The following is a 20655-nucleotide window of genomic DNA, read 5'->3' on the forward strand; positions in this document are numbered from 1 at the left end:
CTTGCTTCAAGGTCAATTCTGGAGCGTTCTAGTCACAGCCATCTTCCTGACTGTGTCATTTTAATTATGATATGTTTTGGTGTGGGCCTCTTTGGGTTCATCTCATTCATTATAGTAGAGGAGCTGATCCCATGGAACAGGATTCACTTTAACAGGGCTCTGGTGGCATCTGAGTCTCTACCCTTTGGTGGTGTCATTTGTGAAGATGGTGCTCTACTGTTGTTTGAATCAGGCCACTGAGTATGTTCATTCTGGGGCTTCTTGGGAGGAACCAAAAATCATCCATTGCCATTGCTCTGCCTGGGGCCACTTGGTATGACCTACAAAGAGATTTATATGTTGTTGCCACTTGTGCTGGGCTTAAAGGTGTCTGGGAGAGCCTAAGCTGCAAGCCAAGGTTAGCTGCCACTAGTGCTGAGCTTGGAGCAAGAGGAGGGATAAGGTGACTACATCAATGGTAACTTTTTTTCCTTCAGAAGATTCCTTTATTAAAACTGAGTGACAGTCGGGACCAGTTTGGTTCAGTGGATAGAGCATCGGCCTGTGGACTGAAAGGTCCCGGGTTCGATTCTGGTCAAGGGCATGTACCTTGGTTGCAGGCACATCCCCAGTAGGGGGTGTGCAAGAGGCAGCTGGTCGATGTTTCTCTTTATCGACATTTCTAACTCTCTGTCCCTCTCAATTCCTCTCTGTGTAAAATCAATAAAATATATTAAAAAAAACAAAAAAAAACTCAGTGACAATGATAAGGGGACAGTGCAAAAAAATTTGTCCAGGAAAAACATAATCCTTATATAACAAAAGCCCAATGTGCAAATTGTTCAACTGGGAGTTTGACTGCTTGCTATGACATGTGCTGACCACCAGGGGGTGGTGCAGAAATGGCAGGTATCAGCAGTCGGCACTGGTAGTCTGCTGGCCCCAGTGGGCCCTGATGAGAGCAGGACCATGTTGAGATGGTGGAGCAGGTGAGTGGGCAGCACCAGGCCCAGGCAGGTGCAAGCAGGCACCCAATCACATCAGTCAGTGACCTGCGGTAGTGGCAGGGGGGCAGGACCATTGCCTGGCTCACAGGTGCTGAGGGAGCTGGGAGGGGGGCCCAACCTCGACTGATGGACTGATCGTACAGCAACGAGCAGCTAGTAGGCTCTAATCAGAGCCGGGCCCCAGGCTGTGATGGGGAACTGAAGGTGGGTGGCAGTGACCAACCTCCTGCAGTGCCTGGGTCGGGGGCTGCAACCTCTTGCCAACTACCTGGGAAGGGAGGTTTGGTGAGAATGCAGGGTGTCTGCTGAGCTTGCTCTCACTCCCCCTGCTATCCTCCCCCAGGATGCCAGGGCTTGTGCACTGGGAAAGCCACCCGCACACAGGTGCCGGGGCACCCGCAAGGAGCCAGGCCACAGCTGCCAGGACTGCAAGGGCCCATCTGGCTCCCCATGGGTACGCACAAGAGCTGATCTGTGAAGCCGGACAGGAGAGAGAGTTCTGCCTGCTCAGCTCTGTGTGGTGCTGCTGGACAGCCCAGAGGCCCATGCTTTGCCCCAACCCTTGGCGGCCAGTCACTAACCACATCTCCGTGTTGTTTTCTGTAAATGTGTCTTTTGGCACACATGATCTTTGGTCTCCTCCCTCTTTCCACCTGCCCACATCCTCAGATGAGAGAGACGTGGCTGAATGTAGCTATGTTCAGGACCCTCCAGATCACCTTCCAGAAGGTACTAAAAGGGGAGGAAGAGGCTCCCACATGGGGAGAGTTGTTTCCTGTCTATTTTCTCATCTGTAAAATGGGCATTAACAGTAATATGCATCTCTTAAGTTGTTATCTGTAGGGTTTAAATGGAAGCAACTGGCTTTGACATGTAGTAGGTGCCCAATAAATGCTTTCTTTTTAAAATTATTTGCCCTGCCCTAGCTGGTTTGGCTCAGTGGATAGAGCGTTAGCCTGCGAACTGAAAGGTCCCAGGTCTATTCTGATCAAGGACACATGCCCAGGTTGTGGGCTTGATCCCCAGTGGGGGACTTGCAGGAGACAACCAATTCATGATTCTCATTATGGATATTTCTCTCTCTGTCTCCCTCTTCCTTCCTCTCTGAAATCAATAAAAAAATATATTTTAAAAAATTCTTTGCCCCACTTTTCTGTTTTAAATATCTCATTCTGTATACCAGCTGCAGTATGTGTCCTGGCCAGACAGAGGGGTCCACAGCTATCCAGACTACATTTTTGCCATGGTAGAGGATCCTGTTACCTCCAGGGATCTGGCCCCAGTCCCCTGTGTCCACTGAAGGTTAAGGAAATTGGGATATGGTGGGACATAGGGGACTGGGAATGGGAAAAGGAGGCTTGGAGAGAGTCTTGCAGTTTGAATGCCTATTTTGAGTAACCTGAGACCACAGTTGTCCATATTGTATCAACTGAAATTATTAGCATTTATTGAAGGTCAACTGCTTACTGGGCAGTAAACTCACAGTTGATGCTCAACTAATGTAAGCAATTAAAAGTTGTCATATAAAAATAAAAAAAAGAGGGGGAAAAGTAAAAAATAAAAAGTTGTCTTATTTTTAAATATATTTTTATTTCAGAGAGGAAGGGAGAGGGAGAGAGAAACATTAATGATGAGAGAGAATCATTGGGGATCGAGCCTACAATCTGGGCATGTGCCCTGACTGGGAATCAAACCGTGATCTCCTGGTTGATAGGTCAACACTCAATGAGCCACACCAGCAAGGCAAACATTTTCTTCTCTTAAACTAAAATCTGGGGATTCTTGGAATCAAAAGGCCCCCAATTCCAAATGCCTACTTAAAAAGGGTTGTGGGAATGCCTTAACTGAGCTCTGATTCTCATATTTTAGCATGTGCTGTGGATTAACAGGTGTCCTGTGTACCATGGATTATGTGAAACAGTTGCTTCTGACCCAGGTATAAAGAGGGCACATGTATATGCCTGTACAGTGCACTCTCCTGCCCCTGAGAGCCTGCTTTTGGGTCTCATCTCTCTGGCCCTGAGGCTCCCACCTAACTTCAGCCTCTTAGACCTAGTCCTCCCAGTGTGGTAGCAGCAGCCTGTAGTTGTGCAGACAGGGTAGGTGCAAGCTCAGGCTTTTCCTTCTCATCTTCCTTTCTCAATGATTCATCTTCCTCTGTCAGGAGCAATATAGTTTCCTGTATCATGCAGTGGCTCAGATGGTCTTCTCAGAACTCCAAAACTTGAGTCCCCATCCCCGGAACCTAAAGGCAGTACCAAGGCCCCATTTCCATCCACCAACACCCTCAGACCAAGACCCAGAGCACACGTGTTTTACCACCACCATCATACCTCCAGCTCCTGGCCTCCTAGGAGCAGGGATTGACTCACTATGTCATCTACCTTTGTCCTCCTACTTGATCCCTTATCAGACTATCCCCTCTTCCACTTACCCCACAGAGCCCACATTGATTCCTTTAGGAGTCTAGCCAGATTCCTTGAAGCCTCATAGCCTTCCCTCCTGTCTTTCCCCAGAATTGTGGCCCACTCTTTGATGATGCCATCTTCCTCCAGAGTTTTCTGGCCCTTTCTGCCATGCCTGCCTGACCTACCTGGTGTTTTCCTCATGTACCTAGCTCCAGTCCCCCATTCTTCCTTTTCTGATTTCTCATGCTGGGAGACTAATCCTTTCGTCATCCTTGAAACACCAGACTTTCTTACTGTTCAGTTCACCAAATTCATTCACCCTTTCTTTGAATTGATCTCTGGGAATCCATGCCAATATGACTCCTTAACCCAGAGATCCCATTGCCCCTGTTTTATAAAGCTTGCCATATGATCCCATGTTAACCCTGTGAAAGAAAAGAGCCACATGCTAACCTGACAAGTTCAGGGAATGCCTGCGTGGCAGTCTTGCATACCCAGAGACCTAAGATAACCACAAAAGATGGTTTGAAAACTAAATATCTAACAGGTTGTAGTACCCTGTTTCCCCGAAAATAAGACAGTGTCTTATATTTGCTCCCAAAGATGTGCTAGGTCTTATTTTCAGGGGATGTCTTATTTTTCCATGAAGAAGAATATGGTAAACATTTACTGTTAAATGAAAATAAAGGAAATTTATTACCTGTATACAATACGGTAGTACGGTAGTTGTCAACACAAACCAGACAAACTGTGAATCCTACAGTATCAAGAATTTACTCATTTATTCAATGACAATCATGTCATCATTGTTGTGGAGTCGAACTCTGGGTTCAAAATAAGACCACCAGAGGCTGATTAATTAATTAAAAAAAAAAAAGCAGGCAAGAATTTATTGAAATATCTGGCCAGGACAGCTGCGAGAGCACCACACGCAGGTGGTCTCACACAACTGCAGACTGCACCGTTTGAAGGGTAGGCAATTCCTTTTAAAGGTTTAAACTGCAAGGATTTTCTTTTTGTTCCTAAATCCTAAAAAACTAAATTCTAAAGATGGGGACAGCCCGCAGGGTTGGTTCCTAGTCACATCCTGCTGGACATTGGGATGTGGCCCTATCTTGTGATAGCAATAACAAAGAAGCAGAGCTCAGCAGTTAGTCTCTAAAGGTTATCTACAGTTTCTATCCCTGAAGCTACTGAGTCAGTGGGAATCAATCTCCTGTGGTCCTGGTCCCAGGCAAGGGAAAATTGCCTTAGCCTCCAGGTCTCCACCTGGAAGCTCAGGTAAGTATTTCGTGTTTAATTAGGCAGGAGCCAGACTTAGCAGGGTTAAAATTCAAACAGCAGTTTTTACCAAAGTATGGTTGCCACTATATTTCAATCATCTTCTGGAACATCATCATAACAATCCAATTCCTAAATTTCCTGGTGAATTTCTTGTGACTCCATTTCTTTCAGAATCAGTGGACCAAATCTCTCATGTTTAGCCTAGGGGGGGCCTTATTTTTGGGGGGATGCCTTATATTTCACTCAGAAGGAAACCTGTAAGTAGGTCTTATTTTCGGAGGATGTCTTATTTTCGGGGAAACACAGTAGGTAATCATGTCCCAGATATTTCACCTGACAAAGATCAACTTTGATCTACCTTTACTGACCCCTTTTGCCTTCCTGCATCTAAGATAACATATCTGAGAAATGTCTGGGTAACTTGTAACTTCCTTTTTACCCCAGACCCCCTCAGGGCACAACAAATGGCCTGGAGACATTCCCTCATTGTTATTGTTATCAAGTTAATTGTCAACTGTTATTTACTTTAAAGTATCCTGTATCCATCTCTGTAAAAGAAGCTCAAGTCCATCATTTCACCTTTTACCCTATCACAGAGGTTTCCCCACTTTGCTCTGTCCCACCTCCCTAATCTATCACCAATTAATTTCATGTAACTCACCTATGTCCCTTTCCTTTGATTGCAATGTATAAATATAGAAACGTAACCCGCCATTCTCCAGAGCATTATCTCAATCCGCTGAGGTTCTGCTTCCTGGCATATGTCCACAGTTTGGCTCAAATAAACTCACAAAAATTCTTTACAGGTTTCAATGGTTTTTTGTTTGTTTTTTCGTTAACACCCTTTCCTAGGTCTCCCAGTCATTAATCAGCACCTATTTCTTGATGCTGCTCACTTGCTGGGCTTCCTGTCCCGTGCTGCAGACATGAAGTTGACTCTTCCTTGCAGCAGAAATTGCCACCCTTGACCTTGAGACTGCTGTCCATTTTTTTTTTCCCCAGGGGATTGATCATTTTTATTGTTATGATCCCATTACAATAGGCAAAAAAGTTGCTGAGTTTGCCTAGGTGAGCCACAACAATAGGAAATATTTGCAAAACTGTTTGAACTACAGAGTGTTAGTTATTATGCAGTAGGCAATATGATCTCCAGTTCATTTGTGAGAAAAAGTTCTCCAACTTTTCTGACTTGCTTACTAATATACTTTGCCTTTGGGAGTTCTGTGATGATTGTGTGATTAAATAGAAAAATCATCCTTAGCATTCAAGTATGCCTATAGCAATTTCACCCAGTCTACAAAGGCCTCCCAAGGAGCCTGACAATGGGGTATTAAGATTCTGCTTGCTTTTTTTTTTTTTTTTTAATATTTTTTATTGATTTCCCCCCCCTCTTTCCCTCCCATACATACCCTCCCTCCCCAGAGTTTTATGTCCATTGGTTGTGAGACTGCTGTCCATTTTGAAGCTATCCCTTCCTCCTCTTTATCTTATTTAGTTTTATTAATCCTCACCCCAGGATATTTTTTTTCATTGATTTTTAGAGAGAAAGGGAGGGGTGAAAGTGTGGGACTAGAGAAACATCAATGTGAGACACATTGCCTCCTGTTAACAAAAAACAAACAAACATTGAAACCTGTAAAAAAAATTTTGTGAGTTTATTTGAGCCTTACTGTCGACATATGCTGGGAAGGAGAACCTCAACGGATTGAGATAATGCTCCAAAGAATGGCAGGTTACATTCCTCTATTTATACATTGAAATCAAAGGTGGGTTACATGAAATTCATTGGTGATGGAGTAAGGAGGCGGGAGAAAGCAAAGCGGTGGGAAACTCTTAGGATTGGATAAAAAGTAAAATGATGAACATGTACTCAGGTGAGTGCAGGAACAATTAACATGATAAGGAAGAAACTTCAGGCATCTGTCCTGGCGCTCACCACATTTGGTTGTGCCCCAGGAGCTCCGAAAAAAGGGAAGTTACAAGTTACCCAGACATCTCATAGATATGTTATCTTAGAGGCAAAAAGGCAAATGGGCTCAGTAAAAAGATAAAAGTTGATTTGTCTGGGAAAATATCTGGGACATGACTACCTACTATAACCTGTTAGATATTTAATTTTCAAACCATCTTTTGTGGTTATCTTTGTTACGCCCAGATTTCGTGATCCCCAAGGACCACCAGGGAGCCGAGTCCGATGCAATAAACAAAAGAGCCTGTACCATGCTAGCATGGGCTCCTCCCACCCATGCTGGCAGCATGGCGGAAGAGAGTGAACTTCTCCCAGTCCAGGGGTTTTACTCCGGTCGGTGGTGATGTCACTGCCTCTGCTAACCCTGATTGGTTGGGTGAGGGCTAGGGATAACTCCGCCCTGTAGGGCGGAGTTGGGAGCTCATCCTCGCCCCGCCCTGCCCTCTCAATCTTAGGTCTCTGGATTTGCAAGACTGCCAGGCAGGCTTTTCCTGAGCTTGTCAGGTTAGCATGTGGCTCATTTCTTTCACACTCCTGAACACACCTCGACCAGGGTGGTGAAACGGAATTTTTGGACTGGAACCCTGATTCTTTGTCCGTTGGAGTCAAGGAATTAATTCACAAACAGAGAGTAATATAGCAAAGATGGAGATTTATTGAAGAACAGGTACAGACTCCCATATGGGGAGAGGGAAAGAGTCCCATGGACTACCTGTTTCCAAGGTTTATAAAGTTCCTGTGTTCTGATATCCCCTCTGGTCAATATCCCCTTTCAAACTGGTTACTATAAAAACTCCTGAGGCTCTCCTCCCTCATTGTCCTCCTATTCCCTCCAGGATTTCTTCCTCTATTTTGTAAATATATTCCTTTTGGGCTATTCCAGTTCCCTTGACTTATGGAAATGTATTTGTTGCTACTCCCTTATGTTATGGAAATTAACTGCACCTGGCTTCCTTATGTTATGGAGATATAGCTTCTCTCAGTCTGTAGTTGTGTTTCTCCATGGACCCCAATTCTAAAAATTCCCTAAGTCTGCCTATATTCACCTAAAATTCCTGTTTCAGTCCCCCCTCTGATTAGGAAACTCCAACTGCTGATGGGGACAGGGAATGCCGAGTCTTTCTGGCTGCTGCTTGCTGGCAAAGGGGTCGTAGTTTGGGGCAGCAGTCAGGGTACCCTTCAGAAGTGGGTGATATAAGGGTCCACAGAAGATGGATATAGCCGCTTCCATTTGCTTTTCCATGTGGAGGACCAGTTGTAGCTTTAGGGCTTCTAAATGGGAGGATATGAAACATACCAAATGTTAAACAGGCAATGGTTAAAGATGAGTAATTTAAAAAAACACACAGTATAAACCAAGGTCTGAGAAAGAGAGCCAGCTAATAGGGATGACATATCTTTAACTAGAGGCCTGGTGCATGAATTTGTGCACAGGTGAGGTCCCTCAGTTTGGCCAGTAATCTGGACCAATTGGGGCTGTCTCCCACCCTGATTGGGACCTGGGGCCAATTGGGGCAGGTCGGCCAGGGGGAGGGACCATGGAAGGGTGACTGGATAGCCCTCCCCGATTGGTCCAGATTGGGAGGGCTGGCCAAGGGGAGGAGCTGCCTCATCAGGGCCGATTGGGACAGGCAGGCCTGGGGAAGGGGCTGTGGTACATTGGCCAGCCAGCCCACCCACCCCAGTTGGTACCTATGGAGGCAAATTTCGGAGGGGGGGGCGGTGCTGCATGAGGGGCCTTGAGAGTCTGTGGCTCAGCCAGGGGGCAGGGCTGCAGGAGGTTGTCCAGCCGCAGGAGGTTGGCTGTGGGGGGTAGCTCCTGCATTGAGCCTCTGCCCCCTGGTCAGCATTGCGTGTCATAGGTACTGGCTAGTTGTCCATTCATAATGGTTACATATGTAGATTGGTGCCCAGACTTCTGGGGCAAGAGGCTATGAGGCCTTCCTTTAGATAAGCTGTTTTTAGCAAAGAGTGTGTTATTCATGGCACAGACTTTGCCCTGCTCAGTTGAGGGTTCCTCTGTGAATAAAAATCTGTCAGGATTACCCAGGGCTCCTAGAAGGAGGTGGCAGTCCTCTGAGGAGCCAGATTGAGAGACTCCAAGCCATCAGTCCGTTAGACCAACTGATCCAGGCTTGTGAGAGATATATGTTTAATTGAGATTTGACCTTGAATTGGGCTGCTTATAACATACTTAAGTAGTTAGGGATTTGAGGAGCCAGTATGGCTGAAAAATTTGCCACGTTAGGGATACAAAAAAAAAAGGAGCTATAAGTGGGAGCATCTCATGGGGTTTCTGAGTCCCAGCAAGGGCAGATAAGGACTCCTCTAGGTACCAGCCTAGGAATCAGGTGACACTTATAAAAAGAATAATTACTTTAAAAATGAAAACATTGTTTATCTAGAAATACCAGAGTATGTTACTTATCTGGCACTCACTGACTTCCCAGGATCCCTTCAAAAGAGAAGTTTCAGATCCTTTAGAGGCTGTCATGAGTAGAAATTTGGTGATCTGATTAATGGCAATGCAGATTCCTCCTCCTCCTGTGCTGGCATTCAAGGCTCACTGGAGACAAACAGATCTAGGAGTCAATGCTGCCCACCTGTTGTGAGACTTAAAGCTGGTGCTTGTAAAATGGCTTTTAGAGCTGTTTAAAGGCTTGCCTAAATAAATAAGGGCTATTCCCCAAAATCCTGGGGCAGTACTGACCATATTAGCTGGTTGCCTTCAGCTAATTTTTTTTTCCATTTATTATTTATTTATTTATTTATTATGGTCTCACATAATTGTCCTTATTCCCCCATTCCCATCCCAAACCTCTCCCTAGATATGCCCCCCCATCTTCCTCCCCCCCACCCCCCCCATTGTCCATGGCCACTGGCTAGGCCCATATGTATGCACACAAGTCCTTTGGTTGATCTCTTCCCCTTACCCCCATCCTCCCTTATTTTCCCTCTGTGGTTTGAGAGTCTGATCGCTGGTTCTCTTTCTCTGGGTCTGTTTGTGTTGTTCATTATTTCCTCTAGATGTGTGAGATCATGTGATCCAAAAAATACCCTTGTAAGAACCTAACCTACAACAAGCCATAATTTTTTTAAGGCAAATAGGAACTGTGAGTTAGGAGGCAAATGTATACAGAAAAAGGCATCTTTGAGATTTAGTACTATGCTAGTAAACCACTTTGTGTTTTCTGGAATCTTGGCAAGTAAAGCATAAGGGTTAGGGACATTTGGCTGGATAGGCATCACTACCTTATTTATTAGTTATAAATCCTAAACTAGTCCTCCCCCTCTATTAGGCTCTTGTACTTCTAAAATGGTGTATTATAAGGATTATGACAAGGTTTCAATAATCCTTGGGCTTCTAAAACAGATGGCCTGTTAGAATATTGAATCCTTCTAAAGCCTCTGGGTTAAGAGGACATTATTTCTGATGTGACTATGCTTTCTGCAGGATCAGGAAGGCATGGGAAAGGAACAGCTTACCCAGCTACACGCTTAAAGGCTGAGAAAAAGATCTCATTCTTGGCTTCCCAGCCTCTGAGGATGATTTACCAGGGTTTGGGAGGAGTACACAGAAGGTGGCTCCAGCATCAGGGAGGAAATTAATTTCCTTACCCATCCCCACCCCCAAGGCCACCCCACTATCTGGCTTACCTGGGGCTCCGGGAGGAGGTGGCAGTCCACTGAGGAGCCAGATTGAGAAACCTCAAGCCCCATCAGTCCTGTTGGGCCAGCTGGTTGCCAGCCCTATCCCAAGGGACCTCAGTCTCCAGGGGCAGTCTGATTTCCAGTGGTTTCCTTCACAAGCAGGACAGGGCTTCAGGAGTCCACCACGTCCTTTGGGGCAATTCCAGTGCATAAGTCCGACCTGTCTACAGTTGTAGCAGGTAACTGGGACTGACCTTTCATCTTTGGGCTTTGATTGGGGGCTCTTGCCTTGCTGAAGCATCGCACAAAGAACCTTGGTTCTGGCCTGGTTTCCCCTGTTTCTCCTTTTTTCTTATTTTGGTCTCTATTATAGAACACAGAGGTGGTAACTTTCAGGAGATTTTCTTGGGATCAATAGCCAATCTTGCAACCTCCTGATGTCTGGGATAGCCTGAGTGATAAATTTGTCCTTTAAAATTAGTTGCCCCAATTCTGAATCTAGAGTAATGTTGATAGACTTAACCAAAAGCCTCTTGAGCCTTCCAAAAAGGTTTTTGTTATCCCCTTGATTAATGGTGGTTAATTTAGAGTGGTTGACAGGCTTTGTTTTACTACATTTGAGGCGTTCTATAATATAGAACTGGCAGTGCTTTATTTTCTAATATATTTTGCTTTTCACGAAACCAGTTTGGCTCAGTGGTAGAGCATCAGTCTGTGGACTAAAAGGTCCCGGGTTTGATTCTGGTCAAGGGCATGTACCTCAGTTGTGGGCACATCCCCAGTAGGGGGTGTGCAAGAGGCAGCTGATCGATGATTCTCTCTCATTGATGTTTCTAACTCTCTATCTCTCTAACTCTCCCTTCCTCTCTTAAAAAACCAACAAAGTATATTTTAAAAAAAGAAGAAGACATATTTTGCTTTTCAGTGGCTTAGAGGGTTAAGTGTAATATGAGCATGATATCTCTCTAAGAGAGATCAAATACTTGAATGAAGTTTTGGAAGACCTCAATATATTTGTCAGGATATTCTGAGAACTTTCTTAGATCACTTTTAATTTGTTTCATGGGACTCAGGCCAAGAGGCCACCCAAAATCAGTTGGGGCACCACCCCTTGAACTAGCCTTTCCCTCTACACAGGTATAGAAAGTCCCAGAAACATCCCTAATTTGTGAGAAATGGCTCACCTACCCAAATTTCAAATGATGGACTGGGAAATAAAAACATAGTGAAAATGTCAGTCCACTCCCCTCCCTTATCTCTGATTCTATTATATTCAATAGTTAATATTGTTCATCAGTTTTTTTAATTTATTGTTTGTTTGTTTTTTTGTGGGTTTTTTTAAATTAATAAACTTTTATATTTCCAAGAACAAACCCTGAAATCTAACAATTTTAAACCTTGTTTTTTTCTGCCCTGGGAACTGAGGAGCAAACTTGTTTACATGTAAACTTGCCCTTAGGCTATCAAAAGGCATAGCCATTCAAATGTAAATGAACACATTGTTTAAAGATACCTGCTGGCTAGAATTGGATTACCTGTTCTGGGTGGGAAGGGCTTGTCCTCCCCTTTCTCCATTAAAATTAAGGTGTTAGCTTTAAAACCTCTTTTTGGCAAGAGATCTTAAACTTTCAGAACTTTAAATTTTTCAGGTAGTAAATCCATTACTTAGCATTTTCTCAAATCAATAATACCTCCACATGCCCAAGGATACACTAAGATCCAAATAGATCAACCAACCTCATCCAGACCCCACACAAGGCACTCACAGATTAACACCCCAGTGCTACACCAACTCAACACATCCAGATCCAAGCCTTCATCACTTGATTCAGCAGACCCTCCAGTTCCCCCAAAAGATTCCAGCCATGTTTGAGAAGCAGCCCTGGGGCATGGGCAGGCGAGGAGCGAGCTGTTTAGGGCCTGGCTGCTCCGGGTCTGGCCGCTGCTGCTCTGGGCCTGGATGCTACTGCTCCAGGCCTGGCTGCTCCCGACCCGGCTGCTCTGGGCCCAGCTGCTCCTGGCCTAGCCGCTCATGGCCTGGCTGCTCTGGGCCTGGCTGCTGTTGCTCCATGCTTGGCTGCTCCCGACCCGGCTGCTCTGGGCCCGGCTGATCCAGGCCCAGCTGTTGCTGTTCCCGGCCTGCCTGCTGCTGCTCCGGGCCTGGCCGCTCCCGACTCGGCTGCTCTGGGCTTGGCTGCTGCTGCTCTGCACCTGGCTGTTCCTGACCTGCCTGCTCTGGGCCCGAGATTTTATCTCATTTTAAAAAGGGCAACCAACTTGGTTGCTCCCTCCCAAAAAAAGCCTGGGAAAGGGACATGCTAGTTGACTTTGCTGGGAACAGTTTACGTAAAAGGCACATCTTAGTTTTTATTAGTGGTAAATATTGGTGGAAAAGATTTTTATTTCCCCCTTTTGAAACTTAAATTTATCCCTGAATATTTAGTGTTCATTTGTATATTTTATTCAGCATGTTAGAAAGGGGTTACTACCTTCTATATAACTCATTAATAATTCTCTGAAATTGTACAAATCCTTATTTAATTTAAAGATATGACCTGCTTAGCTGAAACCGGTTTGGCTCAGTGGATAGAGCGTTGGCCTGCGGACTGAAGGATCCCGGGTTCGATTCCGGTCAAGGGCTTGTACCTTGGTTGTGGGCACATCCCCAGTAGGGGGTGTGCAAGAGGCAGCTGATCGATGACTCTCTCTCATCGATGTTTCTAACTCTATCTCTCTCCCTTCCTCTCTGTAAAAAATCAATTAAAAAAATAAAAAAATGTGTGACACATGCTTATTGCAGATGGTATATTAAGCATTGAAACCAATTTATAAATCCCAATAAGTGAAATATAAAATACCCAGAATGTCATTGGCAGATGCAGAGAATTATTACACTTGTCCTTTTACCCTGACTGAAATTCCCAGTTTGAACTTGGCTTTAAATCTTTGTAAGTTCTTTTCTGAAGTTGACTGAAACCTTTATGATATTCAACATAAATGTATTTAAATAGAATATTGCTATTAATTTTTATTTGACCGAGTTTCCTCATGTAATTTCAAGTATATTGTATTGGTCCAATTTAGTTCAAAAATAATTTATTTTTAGGGAGAGAGAATACATCTTTGCATTACCCCAGGGTCTTTGGGATGTCACAAAGCTGTCCGTCAGTTAAATTCTTGAAATTTTACACTTGGAAAAGCTGTCAAATATACCCATTTAAATATTATTAAAACCAAAAACTGGCTTTAACATTAAAGATTTGGTCCTGACCACTGAATTAATTCTTTTTAATCTGGCTAATAAATTGTTATATTTTAACTAGAGGCCCAGTGCACGAAATTTGTGCACAGGGTGGTGGTGGTGGGGGGGGGTGTCCCCTCAGCCCAGCCTGCACCCTCTCCAATCTATGACCCCTCAAAGGATGTCTGACATCCCTCTCACAATCCAGGACTGTTGGCTCCCAACTGCTTGCCTGCCTTCCTTCCTGATTGCCCCTAAGCAATTCTGCCTGCCAGCCTGATCACCCCCTAACCACTCCCATGCCAGCCTGATTGATGTCTAACTGCTCCCTTGCCAGCCTGTTTGCCCTAAACTTTCCTCCTCTGCCGGCCTGGTCATGCCTAACTGCCCTCCCCTGCAGGGTTGATCACCCCCAACTGCCCTCTTTTGCACGCCTAGTGCCTTCCAAATGCACTTCCCTACTGGCCATCTTGTGATGGCCATGTTGTGTCCACTTGGGGGCAGGATCTTTGACCACATGGAGGCAGCCATCTTGTGTGTTGGAATGATGGTCAATCTGCATATTACTCGCTTATTAGATAGGATAGAGGCCTGGTGCACGGGTGGGGTCCAACTGGTTTGACATGAAGAGTGACCCAGATCAGGGTGGGGTTCCTTTGGGGCATGGGGTGGCCTGAGTGAGATGCCTGTAGTGGTTTGCAGGCCAGCCACGCCCCCTGGCGACCCAAGTGGAGGCCCTGGTATCTGGAATTTATTTACCTTCTATAATTGAAACTTTGTAGCCTGGAGCAGAGCCAATCCTCCTGCTTGCTCCGTGGCAGTAGCCATTTCTGTTTGAATTTGTTTACCTTCTATAATTGAAACTTTGTATCCTTGAGTGGAGGACTGGGCCTGCAAGGGCAGGCGGAAAGCTTGGCTTTCTCCATTGCCAGGGAAACGCCTCCCTCCTGTTCTAGGTGGCTATAACCATCTTGGTTGGTTTATTTGCATATTTGCTCTGATTGGCTGGTGGGTGTGGCTGGTGGGCATGGCTTGTGAGGGTAGCGGAAAGATGGTTAATTTGCATATTACTCTTTTATTAAGTAGGGTAATTCCACAGTATACTTTGAATTGTAGAGAAAATGCTGGAATGACATGCCTATTCTCTTACTGCCATGGCCCCAAGGGCACAGAAGTGGCTGCCCCTTAACCAGCCTCAGTTTAGTTTAGGCCAGCCTGGGCAGGATTGTGGTGTCACAGGCAGGAGTGGATCACTTGGTCCCCATTAATACCTATGCTTCCTACCAGATGTTTAATGGACATGATGCTGGGTGGGACTTTGCCAATTTCCCCTGCCCTGCCCCTTTTCTAAGCACCTGCACAGGTTCCGCCAGTGCTGCCTCTTATTCTGCCACTTTTAGAACCAAAAGCCGCTTGTCTGAGTAAAACTGCTTTTTTTTTTCCTTCCTTCTCCTGCTTCACCACAAGTGAGGAATACAGTGGTTTATCAACCACCGGTAGGCCACAACTTTAGCTAGTGGTCTTTGTTTAAACTTCCATGGGTTATAATATATGTAACCTCCACAAATTTTACACTTTCAAATTAGCCTTAGAATCTTAAAATCTTAACCCAGTAAAATAACCTTTGGTTCTGAGTGACACAAAGCCTACAAAGAGCAAAAACAGGGTTCTTTCTATGTTCATAAAAACAGCGAAGAACAAACTAAGCTAGCAAAGCAATCAGTAGTAACCAAGGTACCTTGCAGTCAAAGAAACTCTAAAGAGCATCAGCCTGTTCCACCTGTCCATAAGCAGCTGGGCCCTGAGCAAGGTGGGATGTGCCCTATCTTTAAACAGATTGATTGAAATATCAACAGAAAACATTAATAGAAACATTCTTATACACAATATTTACAAGTGCGCACAATCCACAGACACTCCACAAAGCACTCCATTAAAAAAGCAGTGTCTCTTGTCCCTGGTTAGGGGAACTGACCCTCCCTAGAACCTCAGTATTTTTCTAATGGACTATTTGGCCATGTGGCTTGCCTGGTTGCCTCGTATATATTCCCCTTGTGTCATTTTCACCATTTTCTAAAGAAAAATCATATCAGGCCAATTCTATACCATCTGCAAAAAGATGGGACTCGGGCCAAGAGGCCACCCAAAATCAGTTGGGGCACCACCCCTTGAACTAGCCTTTCCCTCTACACAGGTATAGAAAGTCCCAGAAACATCCCTAATTTGTGAGAAATGGCTCACCTACCCAAATTTCAAATGATGGACTGGGAAATAAAAACAGTGAAAATGAGACTTTTAAGAACACTCCTGAGAGTGTACAACCATTTTACAGAATCACAAAAAGACAAGAAACGAGATACCTAGTAATTAATAGGCTAACGTAACAGCTGTGTCTGGTTGTAATGGTGAGTTCTCTGAAAGGCTAAAACTTTTACAGGAATGGATGGCAGAACCAACTAAGGGCTGTGATTAATTCCTGTTATGCCTGATGGGAAGATCTAGTCATGCTCGTATGCCAGGAATGGAAAACAGTTAACTGGCGCCCCACCCCCACCCCCTTCTTAACTTTGCCTAGTTTTCCCCCAGTATCCTTACTATAAAAGCCTGCACAAATGGAGACTGAGGAGTTAAGCTTAGTGGGATCTGGATTGCAAAGGCAATGGTTTGGCTCGATACTATTTTACCTGACTGAGGTAGAAACAGAAGAGAAAGGCAGAAGAAAGGAGCAGTGAAGGGAAGAGGGAAATGCTCACTTTTTAGATGACAGCCAAATTTTAGTGCTGGCAGGCATCTGTTAGCCTCCAAAATCATACAAGAGATAGAAAAGGGACAGAGGGACAGACTCTGTGGCTACTCACCATTCGACGTGAAGAGGGTTGACTGACTTATGAAAAAATTCTCTGCCAACGCACTATTTGAAACAGAATATTTGGACTGAAACCCGAACTCTTTCCCCCTCCCCATTTGAGTCCATTCTGTGGGACTCTCCCCACAAGGAAGTCTGTACTTGTTTTTCAATAAATCCCCTCCACCTGCCGAAACCGGTTTGGCTCAGTGGTAGAGCATTGGTCTGCGGACTGAAAGGTCCCAGGTTCTATTCCGGTCAGGGGCATGTACATTGGTTGCGGGCACATCCCCAGTAGGGAGTGTGCAAAAGGCAGCTAGTCGCTCATCAATGTTTCTGGCTCTCTATCTCTCTCCCTTCCTCTCTGTAAAAAAATCAATAAAATATATTTTAAAAAATAAATAAATCTCTTCCATCTTTGCTATAACTGCCCTCTGTCCATGGATTCATTCTTTGAATCCGGTGGGCAAAGAATCTGGGTTCCAATGCAAAAATTCAGTTTCAGTGGGGACCAAACCTGCAGAGCAAGTATGTGTCCTTGATCAGGAATCAAACCAATGACCCTTTAGTACACGGGCCAACTCTCTAACCACTGATTGACACTGGCAAGGTCCCCTTTTCTTTAGATGCCTTTTCCTCATTTTTTTTTATTCAATAAACAGTTACACATGTTAATCAATGGTCATTGGCACTAATTCAGCTCCAACAGGAATCCCCAATTCAGGGTCTGGTGAAAAAGGAAACTTTTCCATGTAGCACAGCTAAAGTGTGATGTAGCATAGCTGTGAAAATAGCACAACTGTGAGGCTTAGGGCCTGGCAGGCCAGGGGCCAGCCCCTCTTCTGCTAGATAGCAGTCAGCTCCAGACTAGGGAGAGGAAGATGCAATCTTGAGTTTCAGTGGAAAGGGAAAGATTCCTCTCAGAAACAGAGAGGAGCTGGCTATGTGGTCAAAAGTCTTCACCTCTGGTCCTTAATTAACCTGTTAACGGAGCGGGACCTATAAATACATCAAACATAAACACTAGCGGGAACAGGTAGGACATATGAATACGTCCTTGAAATATATGTTGCACCCATGAGAGGGACGGTAAATATTTTTTGTAATCTTTATAATTGTTTGTAAAATTTATAATTTTTTAATTCGATGTTTCCTTTTTTTTGTTGGTATTCTTTTCTATTTGTAATTTTGTATTTTCCTTTGTGCTTTATATATAAATAATATATATATATTTCATTTATTTTAATTAAGTGTAAATAAAAATAATAATAATATAAAATTATGTCCGCTGGGCGTGACATACTGACACGTCCTAGTGAAAGAGTATGCGCCTGTTGTACGTTGCGTAATTAAAAAGGGAACTCCCCGGTTAACAGGTTAATCTGTTGTTATGCAAATTAGGGCTTCAAATCCTCACAGTTTGGTCCAAAAGGAACAGTCTTGATGGGTTGGAGCTGCCACAACTCCAATTAAATGGGGAAAGCCTCAGTCCTATTGGTTGAAATACCGTGTTTCCCCGAAAATAAGACATCCTCCGAAAATAAGACCTTACTGGCAGGTTTCCTTCTGAGTGAAATATAAGGCATCTCCCCGAAAATAAGGCCCCCCCTAGGCTAAACATGAGAGATTTGGTCCACTGATTCTGAAAGAAATGGAGTCACAAGAAATTCACAAGGAAATTCAGGAATTGGATTGTTATGATGATGTTCCAGAAGATGATGACATGATTGTCATTGAATAAATGAGTAAATTCTTGATACTGTAGGATTCACAGTTTGTCTGGTTTGTGTTGACAACTACCGTACTACCATACTACCGTACCGTATACAAGTAATAAATTTCCTTTATTTTCATTTAACAATAAATGTGTACCGTATTCTTGGAGAAATAAGACATCCCCTGAAAATAAGACCTAGCACTCTCTTTGGGAGCAAAAATTAATATAAGACACTGTCTTATTTTCAGGGAAACAGGGTAGGATTCCAGGAACTCCCTTATAAGGGCTTGCTCAGATAACTGGAACACAGTGCAGGGCAGGCAGTTCAGAGCAGGCTTCTTCCTGAAGTGCGGTTTGCAGTAAGAGAGCCCTGTGTAGAAATGCCTTCTAAGCACTTTTAAAAATATATATATTTTATTGATTTTTTTACAGAGAAGAAGGGAGAGGGATAGAGTGAGAAACATCGGTGAGAAACATCAATCAGCTGCCTCTTGCACACCTCCTACTGGGGATGTGCTCACAACCAAGGTACATGCCCTTGATAGGTATCGAACCTGGGACCCTTCAGTTCACAGGCTGATGCTCCATTCAACTAAGCCAAACCAGTTAGAGCTAAGCACTTTTGTTTTTTAAGTTTGAGCCACCAGGAACCCTTCTTAGTTGGCATCTTCTTTCTCAGTGTTCACACACAGAAAGAACCACCCCTCAATACTAATACTTTACCCCACTTACCTGCCAAACTGGCCTCTTCCCTCCATCCATTGACATTGCCAGTGGCAACAGAAACAGGAAAGAAAACCCTGTGCTCCTCCACTCCTCTCCCCACAACTGCGGGCTGCCTGACTGCCTGAGGCGGGCAGGAAGCCTGTGGTTTGTGCACGAGGCCTCCCTCCCCAACCCTCCCTCCCTGAGCTGTTTCACTTCCTCCCGACCTCCCCTCAAGCAGGAGTATCTCCCTGCTCCCCAGCCTTCACCATGGCCGATACATATGCGGTGGTGCAAAAGCGCAAGGCTACTTCAGGCCCCAGGTCAGAGTCTGGGGCATGCAGCACAGAGGGGGCATCTCTCTACAGCCATGTGACTCCGGGCGCCCGCTGGCCTCAGGCACTCACAGAGGAGGGGGCACAGCTGGGCGGTGGTGAGTTGACAGGTCAAGGGAAGGGTTGGGGAGGGCCGCACCCATCTCCTTCTGGGGACCCCCCACTGCTGGGCCCTCTGTCCCAGGCAGATCTGGCTATCATCTGATGGCTGTTCACTTGCTGGTCACCGACCGGAAGTGTCCCAGGCCAAACCGCTGGGCCCCCACTGGGTGCGCTTTTCCGGAAGTCACCTTATCTGGGCAAAGGTCTAGGACCTGCCCCCTCCTTCCCTCTCCCTCAATCCCACCCCCACCCTCTGCGGAAGCCCATGAATGAAGACTGGTTTCCTGCCTGCAGTTCCTGCTGACCCCAGTCCTACTGGGCCTGGCACATATGAGGACGTGGCTGGTGGATCTCAGACCAGTGGTCTAGGTAAGTCAGACAAAGCCCAGGTTTCTGGGACCCTACAGCTTTTACTGAATTCCAGAAGTTTGGGTGTTTTAAGGATGGTGGCATGGGGCCCTGGGCCTCAGAGTTCTGTGGATGTTGCTGCAGTGAACCAGGAGAGCCTGAAGGCCTGAGGATCACTTTGCCTAATTTGCTTACCTCTCCACATCTTAGCTTCTCCCTGAGACCCATGGTGTCCTTCCTTTCCCAGGTTTCAACCTTCGCATTGGAAGGCCTAAAGGGCCCCGGGACCCCCCTGCAGAGTGGAGCCGGGTGTGAATGCTGAGCCCAGCCTGCCTTTGACCCCACATGGGTGCCTAGACTGTTGAAGGTTGTGCTCTTTTAGGAATGGAAACACTGGGCCTGGATCAAAATAAAATTTCACAGAGTGGGAAATGTAGGGGTTTTGTCTCAGTAACTATAGCTTGAGGTGGTAGCTGAGAGATAATGATTGGTGAGACTGCACTTGGTAGTTCAAGAATGAATATCAGGGATGGGTACAACCCCAAGGACCCCCCAATTGTGAAGGGGAGGATGAACAGATAGGATTCTGGAGACTGCCCCCATCACCACATAATAGACCAGTTCAGACAGATCCAAGCTAGGCATGACAACAGTCAAGTAGGCTTATTTTATTTTTTTAAGATATATTTTTATTGGCTTCAGAGAAGAAAGGAGAGAGATAGATAGAAACATCAATGATAAGAATCATTGATCGGCTACCTCCTGCAGGCCCCCTACTGGGGATCTAGCCCGCAACCCGGGCATGTGCCCTTAACCAGAATCAAACCCAGGACCCTTCAGTCCACAGACCGATACTCAATCCACTGAACCAAACCAGCTACGGCAAGTAGGATGGTTTTAGACAAGTGAAAAGATCTTCAGATAAGTAAAGAGAGAGATAGACCCCCATACTAGTAGACTTTCAGAGGGACAGTTCACACAGCTGGATGGATAGATATCCACCAGAGATAGACCTGGAAGGCCATCCCCAGCAAGAAACCACTAAAAAATAGATCCCTTCCTTG

General features: G+C 45.2%; 1 protein-coding gene across 1 annotated transcript; it reads left to right on the forward strand.

The window, feature by feature from the left end:
• Window positions 1–1655: 1655 nt before the first annotated feature.
• On the forward strand, window positions 1656–20027 carry PTPN18 (protein tyrosine phosphatase non-receptor type 18). The gene is given in 9 exon segments (XM_036456718.2): window positions 1656–1716; window positions 2150–2268; window positions 2429–2487; window positions 2856–2939; window positions 3011–3089; window positions 3154–3450; window positions 18954–19239; window positions 19538–19612; window positions 19839–20027. Coding segments are annotated over 9 exon segments (1128 nt in total). The 3' UTR covers window positions 19907–20027.
• The last annotated feature ends 628 nt before the right edge of the window (window positions 20028–20655 follow it).

Source organism: Pipistrellus kuhlii, unplaced genomic scaffold (genome assembly GCF_014108245.1).
Source record: "Pipistrellus kuhlii isolate mPipKuh1 unplaced genomic scaffold, mPipKuh1.p scaffold_m20_p_3, whole genome shotgun sequence".
Lineage (NCBI taxonomy): Eukaryota > Metazoa > Chordata > Mammalia > Chiroptera > Vespertilionidae > Pipistrellus > Pipistrellus kuhlii.